The following is a 24,867-nucleotide window of genomic DNA, read 5'->3' on the forward strand; positions in this document are numbered from 1 at the left end:
TTGTAGCCTTTATTATGTTTTAATCACAAAATACCTTCACTACATCTTAAAATAATTCGCAAACGTCCTTACAACACATTTAATTCTTAAATATTTCTAATCATCAGGATCCGGAAAGGTACGCAAGGGTGACAAATAAGAGGAAAAACCTGAATAAATGAGTGGAGAAACAAAAGGAATGTAGATGCTGGCACAGTTTGGGTCCACTTGTGAACATAGAGTTAAGGGTGACTGCAAATCAGTGCAAAGTTGGTCTGAGCGATCAAATTAATCTTGTGATGATGCATTTGTGATGGGATTGGTCTCTTCCAGAATGAAACCTTACTAAGGCACTTTAGGTTAGTTTTTCCTCTAATTTGTATCCAACCTGTATCTCTCTACAAGGAACATATGGCGCAAGATATCTTGGTTGTTATTGTAATACAGGAAACTCCTTAATAGATTATTCATTTATAATTCTCTGTCTTCTTGGAAAGTTCACATACACAAGTCAGGGTTCATAACCTTTTCAAGGGTTGTGACATAAGTTTTGTTTGTTCTTACTTTCTGTAATCTCTGAAGAAAATGTGCCTTTACATTTATTTATTTGGCAAATACTTTTGTCTAAGCAACATACACAATCCAAGACAGAGTAAATCAAGAAGCCAAATTCCACTTGACACAAGTGCTACAGGGCTGTGAATTCTAGTATCTTTGTAATAAAAAAATCATTTAAATTTTACCATCATTGACATGTAAGCACAATTGACCACAGATTAAAAACACACAACACAATCAAACATTGAAAAAATGAAAATGAATTGCTCAGAATGAAAACTGATATTAAATACTATTCCTCTTCCAGTGTACAGAGATGCTTTAAAACTTACCTCTGCATGAACACAGAATCCATTACCATGTGGTGTTATGCAATAACCACACATACATATATTATTTCCTATTCCCAACAGAACAGTTTCAACTGAAAGTGTGCTTGATATCATTGTCTAATGATTTGCATTTGGTAAAACTGTTCTTTGGAAAGTGTTCTTCACAGATCCCAGATGGTCAACTGAGAACTCCCACAACAGATCCACCTACGATGAAGCTACACCCTGCTGATTAAAGTGAATGCCTGGAGTGACTGCAAAGACAATGGCCAATAAAAATATGGTATAAATGAAAATCAGGACAGAGGTATTAATAATGTAATGTGTGAACAGAGCAACCTTAACAAAAATGTAATGTTTCAAGACACATACTGTATATATTAAAAATGCTTAAAAGCATAAAAAATATGTAGAGAAAATAACACCAATAAACACAGATGTTGTTCAGAATGATTCCCTTTGGTACTGAACATAGGCAAATGAATGTAAACTGATATGTAGAACAGGAAAATATGCTGACCATTAAACTATAATTAACACAAAATACAAAATGCTTTTTACATTAAAAAATTTATTACTCAGAAAAAAACAATGTTCATAAAACAGATTATCAAGAAATTGATTCCTACAGTGAAAAAATATTATTTGCCACAAACAGACCAAACATTTGTACAGCATAGTCTATAAAGTGGTGTAGATTTTACAGCAGTTACCAATTTCTAAACTTATTTTTCTGTTATACTCTTTGTAGTCCTTACAAAGTGCATAAAAGATATCTAAGAAACAAAATTCAACTCCTCTTGTATAAAATTCTTCTGAAAAGAACTCCTCCCTCACCAGATTTCTGCTTCTTTTGCCACCACGTCCTCTCCTCCTAAGTGTTACTTCATTTCATGTCCATGAAGCGTATGTCCATGATAAGCAGTGTGTGTCTGGGCAGTGGTCTAGGTGCTGGGGACAACACTTTCATCACCTGTGCTTGCGTGTCCACATAAGTAACAACAATAAAGCCACACACAGGGCTCTCCACTATACTCTTTCTAGCGCCTTCGTCTCCATCCTCCACACTGCTCACACTCAAAACGTGATATGTGAGATCACGCCCTGGTGTCACAGGGACCAGCTTTAACTGCGTGTCATCCTGAGACATTCCCAGCGGCAAGCATGAGTCTGGGATGGACGGTGCCCCAATCTTGTAGATGCGGACGTCTGAGAAACGCACTTCAAAAGAAAAAGGGTAGAATGACACTCCACGGAAGCCATAAAAATACTCACGGATCTTCTCATCTCGAGTCTCACGCCGGCACTCCTTAGAGCGCTCCACCACCCCACCAGATTTGGGGAGGAGCACAACACGCACAAAGTGAGGAAGGTCTCGTTTGAGTTCATTGTAGAGCCTTTCATGGTCCAGCACCAGCACCACATCCACCTGAAAGGCAGAGGCACAATGGACCAGAGCCTGGTATCCGGAGCCTTTCACCCAGCCACAAGTGTTGATGATGCAGCCTCCCACGCTGGCCTTCCTGTTCACTTCACAGCGCTGGGAAAACACTTCAGCCAGGCATGACGTCAGCTGCACATTATTAAACAAGAACAAATTAAAGTGAGCAGAGAAAAAAATAGCTGCTGTCAAAACAATTCTTAGGTTGGCAGTGTGGGTGTTTTTATGCTTCATACTGTTACACAATCTCACCTTGTTGTAAAGTTTGATGTTGGTCCCTGGAGTAGTAGAGCCAAAGTGGTAGACCAAAGGAGCTTGGACTGAAAACCCTTCCTCCACATCTGCTGGACGCTCGATGCACAGTGCTGACACTGTCCCAGGTACAGACACCTGAGGGAACAGAAAGTCTTTCACACCATATGCTGATAAGAAGTGTATACTGGATGTTTTGAGGTATGTGGCACTTTCACAAAGGAACTTTAAAACCACCAAACCAAAGCTAAATCTTAAAAGGTGCTGTTTAAAAAAAAAAAAAAAAACTGGGACCCCTGAGGCACACCAGCACTACCTGTAGTAACATAGCCAATACAGCTAGGCAGTACTCCTGCTTCACATAAACAAAGTAATTTCGTTTGTCTCACACCTAGCAAATTTAATTAAATATTATTTCCAGTAAAACAATTCTTCTGTGTGTTGTGTTCACATTCTGTACACTCAGTGAAGAGGAGGATGTAGGCTGCAGCTTGGAAAAGCATTGACTTTTGTTCACCATAGGCAATGGGTGTGTAATATTAGTGTTATATTTAAAATAGCTATTTTAAATTCTACTAATTTCCATAGTCTCAGTGGATATGTATTATGAGAACTCCCTTTCATCTTACCCCACTCTGTCCAACATCCAGTTCCACCAGTGTTGGCCTCCTGCCCACCCTTACAGCATAGCTCAGCAGCAGCCGACATACTGTCGACTTCCCCACATCTGTAGGTCCAACCACCATCACCTGAGGGATGATTAATTGCTCACTGTCAATGTAAAACGGATCCACTGGCATCTGATAAGCTACACACTGTAAAAAGTCCCTTGAAAATAGTAGTGCTTTTATTCAAACCTACCCTTGGCCCCCTTTCATTGTCTCGCTCTGCTTGTTTTCTCATCTGTTCAAGGGCAGCATGTGTGTTCAGGTAGAGCAGCATGGGAGTATCCTTGGACACATAAGCTACCTGTGGATATGAGGGAGAAAAGGAGGTTATTTGACTCTCATTCAACAAATGCCAAACTCACAAAGCCACACAGAGTTAAAATTATATTACTAAGGTATTCAAAACAGAACCCACGGAAAAATGTTAACCATCTGCATAGACCATCCTCTAGGTGCTCACCTCTGGCTTCCCATAAAGATTCACACTGCAGCCTTGCCAGGTGAAAACGGCAATCTTGGAGCCTGGTCCAAATGTGTACTTCCTGTTGCGGTTCAGTTCTGAGCCAAACACCTCAGCCATTCCCACAATGAGCTCCAGTTCTACTTGCTCCGCTGCCTCCCCGGCCTCCACTTCAAAACGAAGTTCAGTCTCCTTCTCCAGGTCATACCTGGTGCTGACCTTCCCAGCTGCTGGAGCATCATCACTCACCTTTTCCACACCCTCTGCTGCCATGACTGAGAAGAGAAGTCTATGTGACAGATACCTGGCAGATGTATGTAAAGTGTGAGAGAATTCAATCACAATCATTTACTTTTTCTCTATTTTTTTTTAAGTTCAAAAAGTAAAGACATCACTTCACTGACAAGAAGAAATGGGAGCCCTACAACAGATGGTATGCCCCCCATAGAGCCCTGATTTCAACATCATGAAGTCAATCTGGGATTATGTGAAGAGATAAGCAACTGTGGCAAGTTCTCCAAAATGCTTGGAAGAAAAACGGCACTGCTTTAAAAGTACAGGACAGTGGTCTCAACGGGTAGTTATGTGAGTTATGTTTTGCCTCTTTACAGCCTTTTGTATTAAGTCATAACTGCGGTTGTGACGAGATGCTTGAACATTTTAAACAAGTGAACTTTTCCTTCATTTACTTATTTTTGATGCGGCATCTGAATGTTATAGTCCAGACACTAAAGAGTTTACTCTATAATTCCCACGAGTCCAAAAATGAATGTTTCTTATGAGATAACTTGAATCTTATTGGTATCTCAATTTTCAACCTCTGCTCCTTAGTACCGGACACACTCGTGTAACGTTATTGGGTTAAGCGTTGACTATACTAGGAAACATCTCTGATGTATGAACATGTTAACATTGATGAGCTCACAATTACAAAAAATAACTGCACCCATCGTTCACACACAGACCAGCTAGCAATCAGTAGACTAGCTAATTTAGCCAAACTAACGTAAGAAACAAAGTCGTAGGGGCTACCTACAAAGGTTCCAAATGTCACTAATCTACTCCCACACTGCTAGGTTAATGCGGATTGTTTGCCATAAATATATAGTACTTACGTACTAATAACGGGCCTTACTGAAGAATTAAATGTTATGAACTCATGAGGACTCGATAACGTGACTAGTCGCGTTATGATGAGGTCACTTCCGTAACAACCAATGATAGCAGGATATAAACGTCGGCTGAAAACGTCTGTTACTCCTTCTAACTATAGTTTCTAGTATAGGCGCAGCCCTCTAAAACCGAGAAAGAGTCTGAGTCAAACATTGACAGTAACTTTAGTGCAAGAAGACTATTTTTGTGATTTGTTAGCGGCTACTTCAGTACGTTTTAGCTGCAGGAGAAAATATACTTGACAGGAAAACTTAATTCGTCTTGACACAGTCACAAGTGTTAACGTGAGGCACTGGATGTGAATAAGCCAAAAAAGTGGATGACTTACATGTTATTATACAGAATAAAGTGGATGTCATTCACTTATGTGTCAGAAAACTCTCTAGAGTAAAAGCAGTTTATGTACACTATGTTCATAAATTTATATAGCCTACATCAGATGTTTATGATAAGGGTACGAGTATAGACGTTAACACTGTATACTGTGGGTGTACTTGCATATAAAACAGTTGATAGGCTACAATAAAACAAGGTTATGCTATTAAGTGTATTTGATTCATAAAGAATCCCTTCCCTTAAAAGCAATCTTAAGTGATTTCCTAATAAATTATAGAAAATTATTCCACTGAATGTCCACACAAGTTAGGTTGTCACTTGTCTAATTTTGTACACAAGTCTGTCCTCCGCAAAAATAAACAAACATGCATTTCATCGTCCCACTGTTTAAATGAGCAGTTTGAGACTATCTGAAGGTTTGGAAAATTTCTTTAGCTGCACTGGACCATATTAATAGCAGATATTGCTCTTCACATTTTAGATGTACTTTTGTTGGTGGCATTACATCAAGACATCTTCTCATCAGTAGTAATACCCAAGAGTTTAGTTTTTGCAACATGTGCTCAGGGATAATCCTGAATCGTGAGATACAATTTATTTATGGTTTCTTGTCATTTTTGAAACAGAAAAAATATATATTGGGCCCATTAAATTTTATACTTGCAGAATGCATTAACCTGAGAAATGTACTGGGTACCATAATCAGATTAGCAGTATACATACATAAATCCAACCCAATACAGAAAAAAATGTCTCTTTAGTGAGTCTTTAAACTTTAATATAATTCCTGAAACTGCAAAAATACAAATATTCCCACATATAAATGACAGCTTTGCTAAAGCAAAAACTACAAACCTGCATCCACACAACCAAGGAAAAAAAACTTTATTTAACAAAGACCGATTTATATGCACAATGAACATTGAGAAAAAGGAGTACAACACTTAACAGCATGACTTGAGAGAAAAGTGTTGGCTCAGACACGCTCCACTAGGTGTCGCCATGTACCTAAAAGATGCAAACTGTTGAAACTTGGATCATCAGAAGAGGGACTGAGAACATCTCCTTGGTCACTCCTCATCATTCTGTTTCCACAGGCCACATCTCCTGGACTCTTGGCTACATGCAAGACAAGAATTATTTTAAAATCAGCCTCAGGATCCCATAAGGCCATCAGTCTGAACCAAAAGCAGCACAGATATTTCTGCAAAGTATGAGGGTAAAATAATTACATTTTGTGTGTGGCTTATAAATAGATTCCACACTTTCACAATTTACATTCACAGATTACAGCAAACTATCTTTTGATTTCAGACCAGTTAATTTCATCTTACAGATGGGTCCACACCATTTTGCTTACCACTGAGAGTAAAGAGTCTGTTAGATACAGTCTAATTGCTGAAGGTTGACTGTGTAATAAGCTTGACTAACAAGCAGTTACTGTGTCCCCTATGCTGCTGACTCATAAACTGCTAAGACGTGAAAGGAAATCCAAGTTTAGGTTATGACACAAGTGAATATAAATCAGGGATCTGTGAATTCAAATACTCATCAGCACCGACTGCTGCAGTATCTTAGAGGATACTGGTGAGAACAACTAATAATAGCACAAAACCTAAAAAGCCAGTCTTTAAGGCCTTCTATGAGTTTGTGGAGAGATGTTCACATGGTAAAGAAAAAGCTTTTTTAAAATGTTAATTCAGATTCACAAATCGGAGGCTAACTCAAACTTCCCTTGTAATGCATCCTACAGTCCAAAATCTAAAGATATTTTAATTATCACAGAAAACACAGGAAAGCATCAAATCACCACATCTGAGAAGCTGGAACTAGAGGATGTTAAGCAAGAAATTATTCCTCAAAATAAATACCGACTGATTTGCTGTTCATCAACCAGCTTATTAACCAACTAGTTGTTGTTTGGTTCCTTAACTTTACCTCAAATAGAATGTTCTCAAGTTTCATTTAAGTATGCATTTCTATTTATTATAACTGAATGAAGTAAATTTTGTGTGTAATCCCTCATTAATTTTATATCTAGTGTTTTTCATATCTGCTGTCTGAAAGCTTTGAAATGACAAACCTTCACTGGGCGTCTACTCAGCTTTCAGAGCCTCCTGCAGAGCAGCAACTACAACGTCTGGCTGAGGAAACTTCAGCTTACGAGGTGGACCCTTCTTTATTCCAGTCCACAAAGGTGTCTCTTAAGGTCGAGACACAAGAAAACTGTCATTAGAAAGAACAAAAGAGGCCGGACATGAAACAGTCATGTAGCCAGTTTGTAATTTGGTCCTCCTCACCTTTGCCTCCATCCAGCAGAGTGATCTCAAAGCTGTTCCGGCGTGGTTTTTCAGGGTTGACGACCACAGTCAGTCCAGGGATGGCAGCCAGGAGGGCAGATTTCACCTCCTCAGCATTACGCCCATACACTCGTCAGCTCTTACTGCCATAAACAACAGATCAACCATTAGACACACGTTTGCATATACCATTCAAAGTCACCCAGCAGTATGGCTATATAAAAAAATTACATAGATTTACTTAAGTACAACTTTGAAGTAATTGTACTTTCAAGTTTTTCAATTTTATACTGTGCTCTTGCACTGTTTTTTTTTTTTTTACATCAGCTTTCACATTTTCTGAAGCAAGGTGTCATTTTTTTTCAAAACTCTACACACAAATCAAAAAACTGCACATACAAAATGCTTCATTATCTCCTTCGAAATGACACACCGCATTCAAAATACTGTAAACACATCTCAAAATCAAGTATGGTGAATAAGTGTAGTAATGCTTTTTTAAAATCAAAAAGTGAATGTCTTTGGGTTTTGAACTGTTGGTGAAATAAAACAAGCAATTTGAACATTTCACCTTGTACACTGGGAGAATATAGTGGACATTTTTCTTCTGACATCAAACAGTTAACAGAAAATAACTGACAGCTTGATTAAAAATAGGGAAATAATAGAATATGGACAGTTGCAACTGCATCTGTCCAGGTTATAAAATGTTGCATAGTAACAGAATAAACTACATATGCAGTAGTGAAACATAGCTTCATAATGGCTAATAAATCCTGTTTGTGCTTAAAATATTGTAACACATACTAGATTTGGGGGATTGACAAATAGATAATATAAATAAATATTATGATGTGAATGAAGTGCCTACCAGTGTTCGATGACCACCCTTTGGCCTTGTTGTCCGTTCTCCCCTTCTCTGTCCCTTTTCTCCTCCATGGATGGTTTCTCCTCCTCTGCTTTGCGCTTTGTCCCTCGACGACCTAAATACAAACACAGACTGTTCTTTTAATAACGACTAATTAAAGGGAATGTGGTCGAGGGCAGTAACGTTGGACAAAACAGCAAAGTCAGTCCAGCTGACCCAAACTATCAATCATTTACTGTGAGCAACATCGGACACTGATGATAATATCGTTTATTGAACATTAGCGTTGAAACTCTAGCTACTGTGTAGCTGCTCCAACTTAATGTTAGCCACGAAGCTAACGTTAACTCCAATGCACCACCCAGCCTACAACATTGAGAAGACAACACGTTGTAACAAGCGGTGCAACACACAGTGTGCGTTTATCGGCTGGAAGTATGATATAAAACAAACCATGAATACGGATTAACTGCCTAGTTGTTTATGTTGAAGGTAAACATTCACAAAACACAGAAATAAATAGAACACCCACCTGCTTTGGACGCCATTGCAGTTACAAACTTCCGCGCGCACGTCGATCATACCATTCTGTTGCATGGATGGGGGGGTTCAATTTGACGGTTACAACCATTACTAGTCAGATTTCCTCTAAGGCATTTTCATCGATTTAACTTCAGGTTTTCATTAGTCGTGGTTAAAATCTAAATATTACGTGTAGCAACATACATTACATGCATAAATGCAGTGCAAATTGTAACTATACAAAGAAGAAACATATATTACAGTGACCCCGAGTGGTAAGACACAACACTGAACAAGACAAAACAAAAGACAATAAATAAATAATCAATTCGAAAAGAAATCACAGTGTTTTGTAAAATGTAGTCTATTTTCGCTTTTGTTGTTGCGTTTCTGGTTTTCTTTTGTTTTGTAAAATGATGTTTTTTGTTTTCTAAATTCTGTTTTGTTTTTGTTGTTGTTTTTCTCTTGTAAACAGGGTGTGTTTTGTTAGGTTTTGTCTTGTGTTGTGTTTTGCACTCAGGGCCACTACAGATAGATAAGGCTATTTAGATAAACATTTTGTTGAAAAATCAATAGGCCTATTTTACCATGCCATCATCATATGAAATATAAGACTATTTAAGTAATTCATCTAATTAACGCAAATAATTAACTGAAGAAAACTTCATAAGCGTAGCTATTTCAAAGTCTTGTAATATGTCAGAACTTTGTAACCCTTGGTGTACTTTGCTAGAGAATCTTTTTCTGCTCTTACAGCCAGGACAGATTTAAAAGAAATCTTGGTTCTCAGTTGCCAAATCCTCATAGCCTCTTTTATGCAGTCACCAGCTGCTGTTCCAATATGATGCCAACACAACCAGCTGATGGTACATCCACAGGTTGAGGTGTGAGCTGAATGAGACAAGGTAGCTTAAGATAGAAGCCATCACTGGACTTGTGTATGTTTTTTTATTTTGTTTCCAGTAATGGGATCACAGTTTATTTGATGACATATAGTATTACATGCGATGCACTGTTACACATTTTTCATATAAGAAGCCACGTTGGATACAGAGATCATATACTGAGACCTGAGACTTTTTGATCTCATGTCTGCATCATCTCATCCAGCCAAAACTTAGATATACTTTGAGACCAACTCCTCCTTCTAGCATTTTCATCTGAAGATCTGTATAATTTCCTTTGCAAACAGATTCATGCAAGTCTCAAGGGTTGTGTTCATACTTGTATAGTTTGCATAATCCCCATGATAACATGCCAGGGATGGGTCAAAGACCGCAACCAAATAGGAAAGTGAGAGATAACCCTACAGAGCAACAGATGGATGTGTTTGAATACTCAAAAGTCAAAAGCAAATATGGTGTTACCGGAATAGCAATACCCAATCCCTGTGTCTTTCACAGTGGATGCGGCTGTCACATTTTTGGGCACTCAAACAAATTGTATAAAGGACGTCACAAGTTGCGTCTGTGCCAACAACCTCCCAGAGGGAGGCGGTGAGACTGACTCACAATCTAATCACTGTTCTTTTGTTGTCTTGTTAACAAAAACCCTTAAGACCCACACTTCATCTTGGCTGTGCAGTCATGTTAACTCTTGTTGACGCTGCCATATGATTAAATATTTCAGTCGTTGTATCTCTTCCTGAAACAGACCATACACAAAGGCATATTAAATCTCTTTGGATCCCGATCTGTCTTCGCATGCTGTTGCAGTGTATTATTAGCCTTGTGCGTAAACCTTCAGAAAAGTGGACAGACTGTCAGACAGACGTGCCCCGTCTTCACCCTGCTCTCTCTTTTTTTAACTTATGACTGGCTCAAGGCTTCTGGCTGCCTCTACAACTCACAGTGTTATCCAAAAATCAGAGCACACACATTGGCTATTTCTGTGTGCGCACACACACAAGCAAGAAAAAGAGCAATAACAGAGTATTTTTCATTTAAAAATGTGGTCTTTTTTGTTTGTTTGTTGCTTTCCTGATTGTTTAGGATTCTCCACCTGAAAAGGATATATTTTGATGTTTGATTTCATTATAATCCTGCTGCAGATCTGTTAAACACTTACTTTACTGCAAAGCATTGCAAGCTCCCCTGTTGCCTTTAAGATGTGAGTTGTACTAAATGTGGAAACTTCAAAGATGGCTCATTACTTAGAAATCAAATGAGTCGACTCTTTTTGAACAAGCAAGTTCAATAAATTGAATTTAGTCTAACCTTTTAATGCATGGTGGTCACTGCAGTGGAAAAAATGACAACTTCTTGAACATATATGGGTTTCAGTTGTGTACCTCTGTATGAGTTACTGCAGGGGACGACCCAGGCACCACCTAGTGCGGAGCAAGTGTCTGTGCAACTAAAAACCCCAACATCCAAGATGGCCAACAAAGTGTCAGGTGTGCCAAGCACCTCAGGAACATCTGACTAGTCCTTCCACAGAAGAAGACTATTGCAGATTTTAAAAAAAATATGGTGATATCAAGTAACATCTAGGTAATATAATTGGTATATTCTTCAAATATTGATGTGTTGACAAATAGAAAATTATGAATAATCATATGTCTACTACAGTGGATGCGTGATTGATGTTAAATATTGTGTCTAGTCATTAAATCAGTTATGTTAAAAAGCAACTTCACGTTGTTATATTGCTTTTAAATTTACATTTAATACATTGCTATGATACATGCTTTATTCTACCTACTATAAATGTGACTATAGCTTCACATTAGTTTACTTTTGTTTTTCCTGCATATGAAGGATTACATGAACCTCTCAAGTGTGTCTCTAGCATTTACAAAGACCAATTCAAAACTAGTTTCATGAAATAAAACTGTATGAGTTAAAAGCACTGAAGAGTTAAAAACTCCAATATCATTTGAAGTACAAAAATGTATTTAGTTTAATTGTACCAGTAAATTTGTTGCTGTAGTTTTTATCTCTTCAGTCTTGTTCTCTATGACATGCACTGTGGGAGTAGATGAGGTTGTGACAGAATCCTTTACTTTGCTCCTCAATTAAAAGCAATCATAATGTAATAATCAAATATTTTGCAGGTTTCCCACTGGATGTCCTTCTTGTCATTTTGGTAGCACTTGAAGTTATTCACTCACTGTTTCTGTGGGAATAGTCAGTGTTTCCACTCAAAATGATTTATTCAGATTATCCAGGTATCTCCTCATCTCTTTGCTTGGCCCCGCTCTTTTTCCTTCCTCTTCCGTTTGGTGAACTTTCTGGAGCACAGGTTCACTGCCCCAGAGGCTCACGTTTCCACATGCTGGACAATGGGAGTCGACCAGCTGAATAGTGTTGAAAATGATGTTTATCAATTATGGATGTGATAGATTAGTTGTCACAGTGACTGCAGCTCAGCTTTGTCAGTCTGCAGTTATTAACCTGTTCTGTTCTGTAATTTCAAGATAAGACAACTTCTCTATTTTATATTACTATTTCTCAGGGTAAACACTTTGCATGCAGTGGTGGTCACTGAGTTAATTCCATCCCTGTCTCTCTCATTCTCTCTGCTTCCTTCCCTGGCCTTCTGACGTCAGGGTGTGTTCTCTGCAAATAAGATGTGAGAAGGTTAACGTCAGTGATGACATGCAAGTAAATACGTATGAGCCAACACACACAAGATGCACATAACCATGTAAGGGAGACTGTGTGACAGGGAATGAAATAAGCTGGAGTGATAAGGGTTCAGACAAAGACTAAGTGACAGCATATGAAAGGCAGGCTAACACAAAAGAAAGAAGAAAGGCAGAAACAGGAAAAATAGGAAGCAGAGTTGGGCGAGAATGAGTGGGCACAGTATATGATAAGCGCACATCATCAAAGTCTGAAGATTTCAGAGAAATTTTCTCTGCTAATGGCCTGCTTGCACTCCTGCACCAGAAAAGCAGTAAGTCTCATGATCCCCTTATTTTCTGTCATGCCCACAGTTCTGCCATGAAAGAGTAACTTGAAAATAGGAGAGGGGCCTTAACTTTGGTTACAATTTTTTGACGTGCATTTCTTGAGGTGGTTAACCCCGGCAGAAAGAGCTGAGAGGTGTTGTTCACCTCCACTACTGCCATCTGCACAGCTCTGTGAAATTCATTCATTAAAGTGCAGTGTCTTTTTACATAACATAAGCCCAAACCTGACTGAAAACAGGGGGAAACAGCTAAACTGGCTCTGTCAAGATGGTATCTTGATGGTTGATGAATGAACATTCGTACTAGCCCAGGGGTGGCCAGCTCCAGTCCTCGAGGGCCGCTGTCCTGCTTGTTTTCTAACTAATCCCTTTCTGATCTGCTGCTGATTACCTGACTCAGGTGTGTTCAGCCAGTCAGAAGCTGGAAGATGCCATCTTAGATGAAAGTGAAGTGAGGAAAGATAAAGTGAATTGGTATCTTCCAGCTTCTGACTGACTGAAAACACCTGAGCCAGGTAATCAGCAGCATGTCAGGCAGGGATAGTTGGAAAACAAGCAGGACAGCAGCCCTCGAGGACTGGAATTGGCCACCCCTGGGCTAGTACAAATGTTCATTCATCAACAGAAGTAACAAAAATGGTCAGAGAGTGTATAAATAAACAGTTATAATAAAATAATAAAAAAATCATATCGGTGCAAAAGTTTGCATTCACCTTTATGAAATGTTCTCTAATACTTTGTATGTCCTCCCTGAACTCCTCCAACCTCTATAGATACCCTCTGACCAGCGTTTGTATCTATGTTAGCCAATTCTTCATGGCTTATTTGTTCCAAGTCTACCATATTGCTTGGTTGTCTGCTATCTACAGCCTTCTTTAAGTTCAGCCTTTATTTCTTAGCGCACCACCCACCTCACCCCGTTGCTAACTAAGCAGATAAAAAGAGGATTTTATCCCTACAAAATGTAACAGTGAAACACAATAGAAAGTTGTGCTATTTCAAGACAGAAATACATTGTATATATCTATACATTTAGCAGTTAATTACTTTTAATCAAGGCACTAAATGTCCTGGTATCTACAAAAAAGTCCACATTATGTTATTGTATGCTTGGTTTGCTTGCAGGCTTGGTTTAGTCTGCAGTTTAACCAAGTTTCCTTCAGACAGTCTCAGCTGCTTCTGCTTCCGTTTGTGATTTTCCACATTTCCACATTTTTAGGTGTAAACTTGTTATTTTTGGGTGAAAAGAGAGATAGATCTGTGAATAGTACAATAACAAATACAAATAACATAACAAAGTAATACACATAACACCTTATTGATAAATGGTGGTGAGACAGTTTGTATGTCATCTTAGTGCAGATTTAATTAAAGATCCTTCTGAGGTCAACATCCCAGATTTGACTCAATAAATGTAGAACTCCTGCCAGGGTTAACCACCTCAAGAACAGATGAAATTAGAAGTTCTGAAAGAAAGATGTACTTACAAACAAGAATGTATGTGGGTTTGATGATTTATTGCTTATTTATCTGGAAGGAAACACCAAAAGAGAAAAGCAAATGAAGGAAAGGTGGGAGTAAAATCAGGTGTGAAAGTGGTAAATTATTTGTGAACTGAGACAAAAAGACTCAATGTGGATGTACAAGTCGATCAGTCAAACTTGTCTGATCTGTTCTTTTTGCATCATGTGTTAATGTGTATTTGTACATGTGTGCATCATCCTCATCATCATGGTGAGAATTAATCTGTTGAGGGGGTGTGCTGATTCCGGGACACATTGTCACTTTTTCATCCTGGCGCATTCCCCATTCTGCCCCAACCCTGAATCATACCTCAGGCCCCCTCCCCTCTCCACACACTCTGAACCCACACACGCAAGCTTGACAACTCATTCACCCATCTCCTTGTATAATATGTCCCAGTATAGAAGCCTTCTGCACATGATGTGACTGGGGCGAGGAGTGAACACAGCAGAGATTAGTGACCTTCACCACATACACTCACACTGTCACATGGGTTGCTTACAGTTCACACACTGCTCACACACACAACAAATATCACCTCCCTTTTCTTTTGACAGGGATGCTGTGATGTGATTATCTTTAAAAAGATTTACAGACGGCCCTGCTTCTAATTACCTAAAGGTGTCAGAGCTGGTCAAAATAAAAACATCTTGCTGCTCTGAAGACTCTAACCACATTCATCTTTATGAGCCCTTTCTTCTTCTGAAAAATGAAAATACTCTGTGGCAAAAAGAAACAACAACAGTAGGCTATCAAGCCAAAACTTCCATTGATGGGTGTATGTACAAAACTTCCGATTCAAACACTGCTGTCAACTATATGCTTTGATACTCAAACCAAATTTGTCAAGTAAATGTCTTCTATCTATTTCATCTGTGTGTATTGCATTTGTGCTTACAGTATGTGCCTGCTGACTAACTTTCCCATGGCCTTTTTCAGTTATCATATCATCCCTAGTGAACAAAGATGACAATGAAACAACAAAGAAACTTCAATTCACTTCTGTTTGAGCATTTCTTTATTTTTTAAATAAAGCAAAACACTTTCTTAACACATTTCTCCACTGAAAAAATGCAGCATCACAGTATACTTCATGTTCTAGGCAGAAACTCAGTCATGACTCAGGTTGATTCAGATTTAACATATGGGGTTGACAAGGAACATATGGCCTCCGTAATAAATGCTGATCTCAGTCAGGTCGGACTGGCATTGTGCTGAACAGACTGTAGAACAAATACCCCTTGCATTTTCTAAAGACACACACTGGAGTCAGACAGGTTCTCTAACAAAATGCAGCTTTAATACATGAGAAATGATTTTATGCAAAACAGCTTGATTGCCATGATCTTTTCATGGTGTGTATGACCATAATATACAGATATGTCACTGAAATCAGATAAAATCATTGGATTTACCAAATATGTTCAGAAAATTGTTTAAAAAAAGATACACCAATTCACATTTTTAAAAATATACAGTTGGTTGTGAAACAGTTTTGGGTCCCAGAAATGTGTAGTGCATAAAAGACTCAACATTCAGCCATACACAGACAGACAGACACACAAGCAAGTGCTCACTTTAACAAGAGACCTGATCAAACTGATCTTCCCTGGACTTTGGCCTTTTAGTCTTTTCACACACACACAACCCCAGCAAAAACAGAAACACAAAAAACAAACTGAATCTATATTAAAAGCCTTTCCCTTTTTGGTAGTGAGCATCTATTTTTTTCAGTTTATGCTAAATGTTGATATGTTTCACCTCATTCTTTTTTTTTTTTTTTGATTTTCAGTTCAGTCTGGGAATTTGGGAACAGAAAGAGAAAGAGAAAGTGACAAAATGTGGAAAAGATGAGGAGCCAAAGAAGAGTTTCTGCACCTTCCATTTAGTATCTAGTATCTCTTCTACCACCAAGCTATTGTTTACTAAATGGTGCTGAAAAAAGTACAAATCCAGCTAAAATACAGAGCAGTTTGATGGGTGTATGTACAGTAATGATGTGTGGTATGTACAAGCGTGGGAGGTGGAGGTGGCTTGCAGGCATTTCTGTGATCACACAAGACTGAATCTGAAGGAGAATCGCTCTTGGCTGCAGATCTTTCATGTTTTTCTGTCTTTAAAAGAAGATCTAAATGTCACTCTCCTCACATTGCATTGATTTTCTTTTCCCCTTTTTCTTTTCTTTCCTCCCTCACCATCTGTGTTAATCCATCTCTTTCTCCTACTCTTGATTGTGTCTTTTTACTTATTAATCACCACTTTTATGTGTAATGATGGAAGAAAGAAATTAGTGAGGGATAATGTTAGCAGTGATTGAATGATGCGCACTAACTGATATAGAAAACAAGTATTGATGAACCACAGTGCCTGCGTTGTTTACAGCTGTGATATCTAAAAACATCTGAGGACCTCGACAGCTGTCTATGTTCTGTCTCTCTCATGTCGTAGGTCTCCGCCTTTGTACTGTCGCTGTCAGAGCTCCATGATGTGATTCCCCTTTTTATAGAGCCTTTACTGGTAAGCAGCAGCTACTTCAGCACTGAAATCCTGTCCTACACATTATCAGCTCAACTAACCTTTGCTAGTTAAAACAGCTCCATGCTGCATTGCCTGTCTCCTGTGTCAGTATAGCAACCCCTGCACCTCAGGGAGGTACGTGAAAGGAATCAAGATCCAGGTTGTTGTTAGAGTTGGAAGGAGCAGGGGGAGAAATCAGAGGAAGAAAGGGGTGTGGAGGAGAGAAGAGTTCAGCCAAAAAGGAAATGGAGGGAGAATGTGACAATGGAGAGGGAGAGAAAGTGGAGGAGGGGCAGACAGATGTTTAAAGAGGAAGAGGAGGAGAAGGCTGAGTCATAGCCTGGGGGGCACTCCAGCTCAAAGCAACGGATGGAGGCGTCTTCGTTGCCGTAGTTGGTCCAGTATTCTTCCTGGTCCACCTTGGGGAGTGCAGCCTCATCCTCTGACAGTTCATACTTGGAGGAGAATGATTCTGCTGGGGTTTTGGGTGGGTACTGAGGTTTGACAGCATTGAAGGGGAAGGCTTTCACCGTCTCGCTGCTCTTCTGGTACAAGGTCTTGGATGACGATGCGGGCTTGTTCTTGGAGAACCACCAGCGGGTCTTGGTGCTAAAAGTGGTCGTGGTGCTTCCAGCCAGAGAGCCTGGGTCAGGCAGAGGGCAGAGGACGAAGTCCAGCTCACGGAGGAATCTGAGGTCCTGGCCGCGGCGTTGGGATGGGGAGGTGCATATGAGCTCAGAGGAGGAGATGCGGGCCTCACGGAACCACTCCCAGAGGGTACGGGCCTCACAGCCGCAGGACCAGGGGTTACCATTGAGGCGGAGGAACTGGATTCCCTGGGTATCTTTCATGGCCTGGCCTGGCAGCTCAGCCAGAGAGTTGTTGAACAGGTAAAGGATGGTGAGGCGGCCAAGGTCACGGAAAGCCCGACGGTTGACCTGCCTGATACGGTTGTCATGCAGAAGGAGGCGGTCCAGGTTGACCAAGCCTCTGAACACATTCTCAGAGAGGGTACGTATGCGATTTCCATGCAGGAAGAGATGGGTGAGATTGACCAGATCTGAGAATAGGTCATCCTGCAGAAAGTGGAGCTGATTCTCCTGGAGCAAAGTAAAAATAAAGGAAGATTTATTGTTGTAAAAAGAATGTGGGTGAATTAAGGTTGTTGGGTTTAGTTGTTGTTGGCAAAAAGTTCCCTTCCCCTCTTTTAAACTGTTCAGGTGCTTTACAGCTGGATATAAAACATTTAATTGAGCCATACATTTAGAACTGATTAGAAGCTCTTGACCTTGTGTTATTTTTATTTCTCTTTTAAAAATCACTGGGGTCCTGCATCTATATTACAGCGCTTGATTCCTCTGAAGTTATCAGATATGTGCATGTGAGGCGTGTCCTATTTGAAAGTAGCTTTACAGTTGTCACAGTGAACGTAGGAGGGATTTTTTTTTTAATTCTTGGCAGAGAGTTGTTTTTTGACTGCATTCAAAGACACTTCAGCAGCTGAGCTCTCACTGTCAGCTGCCAAAAAGAAGAAGGAAGGCGATATCTCTGCAAGTACATTTTAACATTACCCTAAAACAAATCACTGCCTGAGAACTAGGAATTCAGTAAAAATAGTAAGCATATAGTCTGAAAGCTATGTGGTTCTACTGTGTTGGGTTTTAAGTGCTGTGTAAAAAAGCAGAGTTTTTATTGTCTTTCTAAAACATTTTTAGCATTTCTTTTAAATGAATTCATACAAATACAGGGGGGCTTCTGTATGCTTTCCTCTGTGTGGTAGCCTCTTGCTGGTCTTCTTTTATAATATATTTTTACAGCCTTTTCCTGTGGGTTAGTTTGATTTTGTTTCATCAGCTAAAACTGCTTCTTTAAATGAAATATACACACATGTATATGTACATGGAGGTTTTGGCAACCATTCACTTTGCTACATTGGTAATTCTGTGTAATTAATCACCCACAGTCTGAGAGCAATCTTTTGTCTTGTTTAATAACATAAGTTTAGCAGAAATTTCAGTTTTGTTTTGCTGCTACTGCATCTATTAGTAGCACCAAAATAAGCAGTGTACAAACAAACAGTAGCAAAACAAACAATTAGCACTATAGTGCTAACAATTAGCACTATAGTGCTAATTGTGTCTCTAGAGGATTTAATTAACTTTGGTTCCAGATCTTCCTAAGAACATTCTGCATTACTACGCTTGTAGCTGTGCGCTATGAGCGTCTCATGGAACCTACTTAAAGCAGTCCTGTAACAAGTACAGTGTAAAAGTCTGCATGTGTGTGGGTCTGCAGCCTGCTTGTGAGCAACTGCACAGTGACTGATGTGCCCATAAATCAAAGTGTGTTTAGCACTGAGTCCAAACTCATGCATGACTAACTGACATGTATCTGTATACACCAAATGCGTGTACTTTAAGTGTGTGTGTGTGTGTGTGTGTGTGTGTGTGTGTGTGTGTGTGTGTGTGTATGAGTGTGCATGCTGGCTTTACCTGCAGGTAGAGGAACTGCAGACTGTACAGCTTGTGGAAGAGGTCATGGGGGAGAGTGGCCAGCTTGCAGCGATGCATGTGCAGGCTCTGCAACTTCTCCAAGCCCCTGAAAGCTCCTCCTTCCAGGTGCCGCAGTGAGGGGTTATCACCCAGATCCAGCTCCTCCAGCACCCTGAGGTTACTGAAGGCCCCGGCCTCGATCCATGTGATGTTGTTGCCATATAACCAAAGCACCTGCACAGAATTAAAAGAAAATGATGGGTTGTGGGTACACTAATAAAAATTACGTTTTTCAAAATACTTGTGGGGAATTAAGCAGAGATACACACACACACTGCCATTTTTACCTGGGTCTCAAAGCCAAAGGAGTCTGCGCGAAGCTCTGTGATGCGGTTGTTTTGCAGGAAAACACGTTGTGAGTCATAGGGCACACCTGCTGGCACTATGGTGAGATTCTGGGATTGGCAGCTGACCGTCATGGGCATGGGGTAACACACACACAGTTTAGGGCATGCAGCCACTCCGCCTGGCTTCACCACCAGCCACAGAATCAGCCACAGGGAGAGTCCACCTGGAGGGAAACAGAGGAGGGTCATTCTCATGAGGAAAAGTCAGATTAGCAGCAAGGGGCCATTGTCCCAGTTGAAGCATGCATATTGTGTGTGTGTGTGTTGTTTGAAAGATACACAAAGAAAAAGAGGTTGATTTCAGCTTCTGACACCAGCCTTTCTTTACTGTCTGTCTTTCAGACCTGTCGTCAGTGATTCTTTTCACCACTGCTGTGTTCTCACCCATGACTTGTTGGTGCTCCTCTGTGGCTTATACATAATTCATTTTTAAGGCACCAGATTACATTACAGAAATCGTTCACATATTCATGTCCACCAGATCACTTTACATGTTTCCATGACGGTTGTTGCATCGTTAACTAATTACATTTCAGCAATTTAAAAAAGAAAAAAAAACACATAAATCTATGCCCCCCACCCCCCCACACCCCAATGCATGCTTCGCTACTTTAAATTCTCACACAAGGATGTTTCAGTTGGTTTCAGCTGAGCGATTTTCCACGCAGGTGGTATGTGTTAGACAGGTAACCAGACCCGGATCGGTTTCGTTTCTTATCAATAATTGCGCAGCTTCTTGGCACAACTGGGCGCAAAAATAGCTCCCAAAGTACATATATAAAATAATAATGAAGTTCTCATTCATCTGTTAAGCGCAAGATTTTCCAGCACCTCACCTTTTGACCTCTTAAGTTGAACTATTAGTTGTGCGGGATGCTGAGGAAGAACTGGAGTTGACTCGTTTAGATGGAATAGGACACCTTTCTAGAAACCTCCTAAGTCGTATTTGCCCAAAGTCGACGTGAGATGAAGAATAATGTGCCTATATATAATTCTTCATGCATAAAGGAGATCTAGATAGATTGGATGAACGGTCTTGGTAAACTTTACATGAGCCATAAGAAATAAACTTTGATCACGTAGTGGAAAGTTCCTCTCGTTATATATAAAGCCATCCCACAAATGCACATATAGAGGGATGCCTTCGAAATTCTAAAGAGCTTATACATGACAGACATCATTTGCGCCCAGAATACCCCAAAGCACACACTTCTGGTTCCCTCTAGGGTACATCCCTCTCAACTGTGAGACCCAAAACTGAAAAACATCACTTAAATCTAAATGACTGTAGAATGCACGCAAATTTTGGTATACGATTCAAAATATACCCCATATTTCTGTGCGTAAAAGCAACACAAAAGTTATAAATTCAGCAGTTACCAGGCTGTTTCCCAGGATAGCATGGAAACACTACAGCGGTCTAAATGTTGAAATGTAAATGTTCTTGTAATCAGTTTTTAAAATGCACAGAAATGAGTTACCAGTTGCTATAAACCAGCTAAATCACAGAAATGCATTTGCAAAATCAAAAACCCTCGGCGCATCAAACTGCGTGTGCATGACGGAGAGCAACTTACTCTTAAAGTTGCGGGCGCTGGAGCCCTTCGTGTTCCAACGAGTTTCCATCTCGGACCAAAGCCGAAAGCGAGTTAGCCTGCGCGGCGTGGAGGTGCCTGCTTGCTGCTATCTCTGCTGAGGTTCAGCTCTGGTGGCCGAGTCACTGCGGCTTCAAGCAGTGACGTTCTGGAGTCTCGGCAAGCTGTTTATACCCGTGGAGAGTCTTCGCCCACAGCCGTGGGCAGCGCAGGATCCTCTTTACGTCAGCCCGGTAGGAGGGGTAAGAGTCTCCGGAGGAAGAGACAAGAAAGGCAGTAGCAGGCCTGGTTTTGTCACTGTCACAGTGGCATTACCTAAAATGTAACGCACCATTGTCTGTGCAAAGTAAGATTATTTCAACACTATTAATGGTCATGCTGAGGAAATTAAATGCATAATAAATAGCAATTATTTACATTCTCAGATATGCATAAGTTTTGTTATGAACATGAAGAAAGCTGTGACCATTTAAAGGTGTAGCCCGAATTTACTTACAGTAGTAACTCCTCATTTTAGACAAAGCGCAGTGTGGGAGGAAGCGGATTGCTAATGAAGAGTGGAGGCGGGATGACCAAACTAACAATGGCTTTGATAAAGACAAAGAATATTTAAAACATGACTATTGTTTATTAAGAAGCATGTATTAATGTGTGGCACATAACACAAGGGGGTTGGAGGAGGACAAGAAGTGGGAAAACTCACTTGGCATTAAAGACAAAAAAAAATCATCTGTTTCATTCAGTGTAGGGGAGTTGGAAATAAGCCGAGAGCCACAGCCTACAAGTCAGAACAGCAGAAAGGAATGTGAAAGGAAAGCCCAGCGGTGCAAATGATCTAACACAGCATATGGACTGGTTCCATTTGTGTCAGGAGGAAAGATGACATAACACTTACTAAGTGGAACACCATATACTCTGCATCCGTTTATATTTGTCACCTACAAAAAAAAAAAAATAATGTCATATTTATTAAAGTTGTCATAATTATTTTATTGCAAATGCTGCTGGCCAAATGACAGTACCTAATAGCATTGGCTTTTCTTTGCCAGGCGAATGGGAGGATCATGTCAACTCACTGACAATGAAGGACAATTTGTGCCTATCTGAGTCACATTTTTGGCCTAATTATCCACTGGCTGCGAGTCAAACGATTTGATGGAGAAGGTGTAGTGCAACGTGAGGGTGGGACGTGGGATGGGACGGGACACGGAGGTCTTGAAATAAACCGTGCCAGAGGTGGGCTCACTACTGAGTCCTCCCTTCATGACAACGGGTCAGGGCCAGATCTACATGATTCCAATCATCTGTTCCCAAATGAACACACACTCACCAGAAGCTGCTCTGTGGAAGGTCATCTGCAGCTCCAAGCTGTGAGCGCAGCGCTGGGAGCACGCTGCGATCATGGAATCACACAGTGTTTGGCTGCAGTGAAGAGGCAGGCAGCTCACCAAACAGGCATTAGTAGCCTCCGCAGGGGGGCTGTGGGACAGATAAGGTCGCGTGTGTGCACATGTAATGTATTCACACAGTTTTTGGCTCCAGGGTAACTGGGGGAGGCAGCCAGCTCACCGACCAGACTTCATCTTCAGGGAGGTTGTGTGTGTGTGTACGTAAATGTGAGAGGTTCTTGGAGCTCCTTCCATTCAGAGTGTTTACGCACACCCGTGTATGTGTTCGCAGTGCTCCTGCATTGTTTGAGATTGGCACACTTTATATAAACCTTATACTGTATGCGTGATGCTATAAACAGGACCCATCCAAACACATAAACAGAAAAAAATGCATAAATGTATGAAGCCACATACACACATACACGCATTCAGTCCCAGATCTCCTCCCTTGCAACCTCACACTACCCTGCTGTGTCAAAGTGAATCATGGCACACTGGCATTTGAACTGGTGTAAACACAGCATGTTCAAAGGATCTGTCCTGATCCTAAAAAAAAATGTGTTGCTGACTCCATCCATAGGCCCCTCTCTCACACACAAACACATTTAACTAGGAGACCTTGTGAGGAGACAGTGTGTGTTCCTGCCCACTGGGTCAGAGGTGAGAAAACTCAAGAAGTTGACCATGAACATGGGCGTTTCTGACATTCTGATCGCACTAGTGCAATGAACCATTGCCAAAGCTTTTCCAACTTATATTTTATGCAATATAGAACTATATGAATAAAAATTAAACATGCTTTTAGTTGACCTGAAATGTGACTGTATGGTAAAACAATCAGAGTTTGTCAAGTGACAGAATTCTGCGGATAATTAAAAGCCAAAACTTTCGACTTCATTTCAGTCCAAGCTATTGGTGCAGCTACTGGTAAATGCAGTGTGAGGGTGATATGTGTAGAAGTGTGAATCAGACAAAATGTGGGTGTCATTTGGGACATCAAAGGTCTGACAAGACATTGTTAACAAGATAATGAATCATTTGATATTTAGCTCCAGTGTCAGAAAAAAAAACATTAGTGTGTAAAGTTCATATTTGCAAGCACTTTAATTTAATGTTTGTTGTAAGTGTTTTAAAGGACTCAAAATCATAATTATAAGTGATGCTGGTGTCAGAACAGCCATTTGTTTTTCATTGTGGCTCAGGTAAACATTAAAGTGTAAGGCCTGGCTTAGCATCGATATGCCAACACTGTGGTTGAAGGCAGAGCTGTGTTCAGGCCTATCAGGTTCTTCCACATCAAACTGGGAAAACCTTTTCTTTATATTATGATCTTCTTTATGTGATTGTTTCCATTCCATTTTATTATGTAAAGCGCTCTGTAAACAAACTAACCTTGACCTTTATGAACTTTGCTTTGTGCACAGGGGATACAGGAAACAGGAAAAGTACCGAACACAAACTGTTGGCACAAAGTTGGAAGCACATGGGATCGTAGCAGATATTTTTTGTTTGCCAGGGTGGAAAAAGCATGGGTTTTTTTTACTAATAACACTAATTCGGGCTCCCAGTAGGTCATGTCAGTAAATAAGCATGCATGGAGCCATATTAGTGTTGTTTTTTCTGTTTTGTCAAGTAAATACAGTGGGTACGAAAAGTATTCAGACCCCCTTAAATTTTTCACTCTTTGTTATATTGCAGCCATATGCTAAAATCATTTAAGTTAATTTTTTTCCTTATTAATGTACACACAGCACCCCATATTGACAGAAAAACACAGAATTTGACATTTTTGCAGATTTATTAAAAAAGAAAAACTGAAATATGACATGGTCATAAGTATTCAGACCCTTTGCTGTGACACTCATATATTTAACTTAGGTGCTGTCCATTTCTTCTGATCATCCCTGAGATGGTTCTACACCTTCATTTGAGTCCAGCTGTGTTTGATTATACTGATGGGACGTGATTAGGAAAGCCACACACCTGTCTATACAAGACCCTACAGCTCACAGTGCATGTCAGAGCAAATGAGAATCATGAGGTCAAAGGAACTGCCTGAAGAGCTCAGAGACAGAATTGTGGCAAGGCACAGATCTGGCAAAGGTTACAAAAAAATTTCTGCTGCACTTAAGATTCC

The 24,867-nt window shown here is 40.1% G+C and overlaps 3 protein-coding genes across 10 annotated transcripts; all 3 read right to left on the reverse strand.

Annotated features, from left to right (window-relative positions):
• Positions 1-1,427: 1,427 nt before the first annotated feature.
• On the reverse strand, positions 1,428-4,918 carry clp1 (cleavage factor polyribonucleotide kinase subunit 1). 8 transcript variants are annotated; one of them, XM_020590456.1, is made up of 6 exons: positions 4,806-4,918; positions 3,691-3,994; positions 3,424-3,531; positions 3,192-3,311; positions 2,563-2,700; positions 1,428-2,442 (listed from the first exon to the last, which is right to left on the reverse strand). In XM_020590456.1, the coding sequence occupies exons 2-6, from the start codon at positions 3,961-3,963 to the stop codon at positions 1,756-1,758; spliced, it is 1,326 nt and encodes a 441-aa protein (XP_020446112.1). In that variant the 5' UTR covers positions 3,964-3,994; positions 4,806-4,918; the 3' UTR covers positions 1,428-1,755. The 8 variants fall into 8 exon arrangements, with proteins under 8 accessions (XP_020446112.1, XP_020446092.1, XP_020446070.1 ...); XM_020590436.1 differs by having other exon boundaries at positions 1,429-2,442; positions 3,691-3,965; positions 4,810-4,915; XM_020590414.1 differs by having other exon boundaries at positions 1,429-2,442; positions 4,810-4,915.
• Positions 4,919-6,067: 1,149 nt separating this feature from the next.
• Positions 6,068-9,003, reverse strand: selenoh (selenoprotein H). Its single transcript, XM_020594620.1, has 5 exons — positions 8,900-9,003; positions 8,371-8,482; positions 7,500-7,642; positions 7,283-7,402; positions 6,068-6,318 (listed from the first exon to the last, which is right to left on the reverse strand). Exons 1-4 carry the CDS (start codon positions 8,913-8,915, stop codon positions 7,296-7,298), a joined length of 378 nt encoding a protein of 125 aa, XP_020450276.1. The 5' UTR covers positions 8,916-9,003; the 3' UTR covers positions 6,068-6,318; positions 7,283-7,295.
• A 7,629-nt stretch (positions 9,004-16,632) lies between these two features.
• Positions 16,633-21,547, reverse strand: LOC109957645 (reticulon-4 receptor-like 2). The gene is made up of 4 exons (XM_020595677.1): positions 21,322-21,547; positions 19,685-19,908; positions 19,338-19,571; positions 16,633-17,945 (listed from the first exon to the last, which is right to left on the reverse strand). Exons 1-4 carry the CDS (start codon positions 21,368-21,370, stop codon positions 17,076-17,078), a joined length of 1,377 nt encoding a protein of 458 aa, XP_020451333.1. The 5' UTR covers positions 21,371-21,547; the 3' UTR covers positions 16,633-17,075.
• Between the last annotated feature and the right edge of the window lie 3,320 nt (positions 21,548-24,867).

Source organism: Monopterus albus, unplaced genomic scaffold, assembly GCF_001952655.1.
Source record: "Monopterus albus unplaced genomic scaffold, M_albus_1.0 scaffold2.1, whole genome shotgun sequence".
Lineage (NCBI taxonomy): Eukaryota > Metazoa > Chordata > Actinopteri > Synbranchiformes > Synbranchidae > Monopterus > Monopterus albus.

What these genes read in the sequence shown, in the direction of transcription:
- clp1 (XM_020590456.1), bottom strand. Translation starts at nt 3,963, where the DNA reads ATGGCAGCAGAGGGTGTGGAAAAGGTGAGTGATGATGCTCCAGCAGCT. An exon ending in ATCTTTATGGGAAGCCAGAG is followed by an intron (nt 3,532 to 3,690) that starts GTGAGCACCTAG and finishes TCATATCCACAG; the next exon opens with GTAGCTTATGTGTCCAAGGA. An exon ending in ACAATGAAAGGGGGCCAAGG is followed by an intron (nt 3,312 to 3,423) that starts GTAGGTTTGAAT and finishes ATCATCCCTCAG; the next exon opens with GTGATGGTGGTTGGACCTAC.
- LOC109957645 (XM_020595677.1), bottom strand. Translation starts at nt 21,370, where the DNA reads ATGGAAACTCGTTGGAACACGAAGGGCTCCAGCGCCCGCAACTTTAAG. An exon ending in CCTTTGGCTTTGAGACCCAG is followed by an intron (nt 19,572 to 19,684) that starts GTAAAAATGGCA and finishes AATTCTGTGCAG; the next exon opens with GTGCTTTGGTTATATGGCAA. An exon ending in TGCAGTTCCTCTACCTGCAG is followed by an intron (nt 17,946 to 19,337) that starts GTAAAGCCAGCA and finishes ACTTTGCTCCAG; the next exon opens with GAGAATCAGCTCCACTTTCT.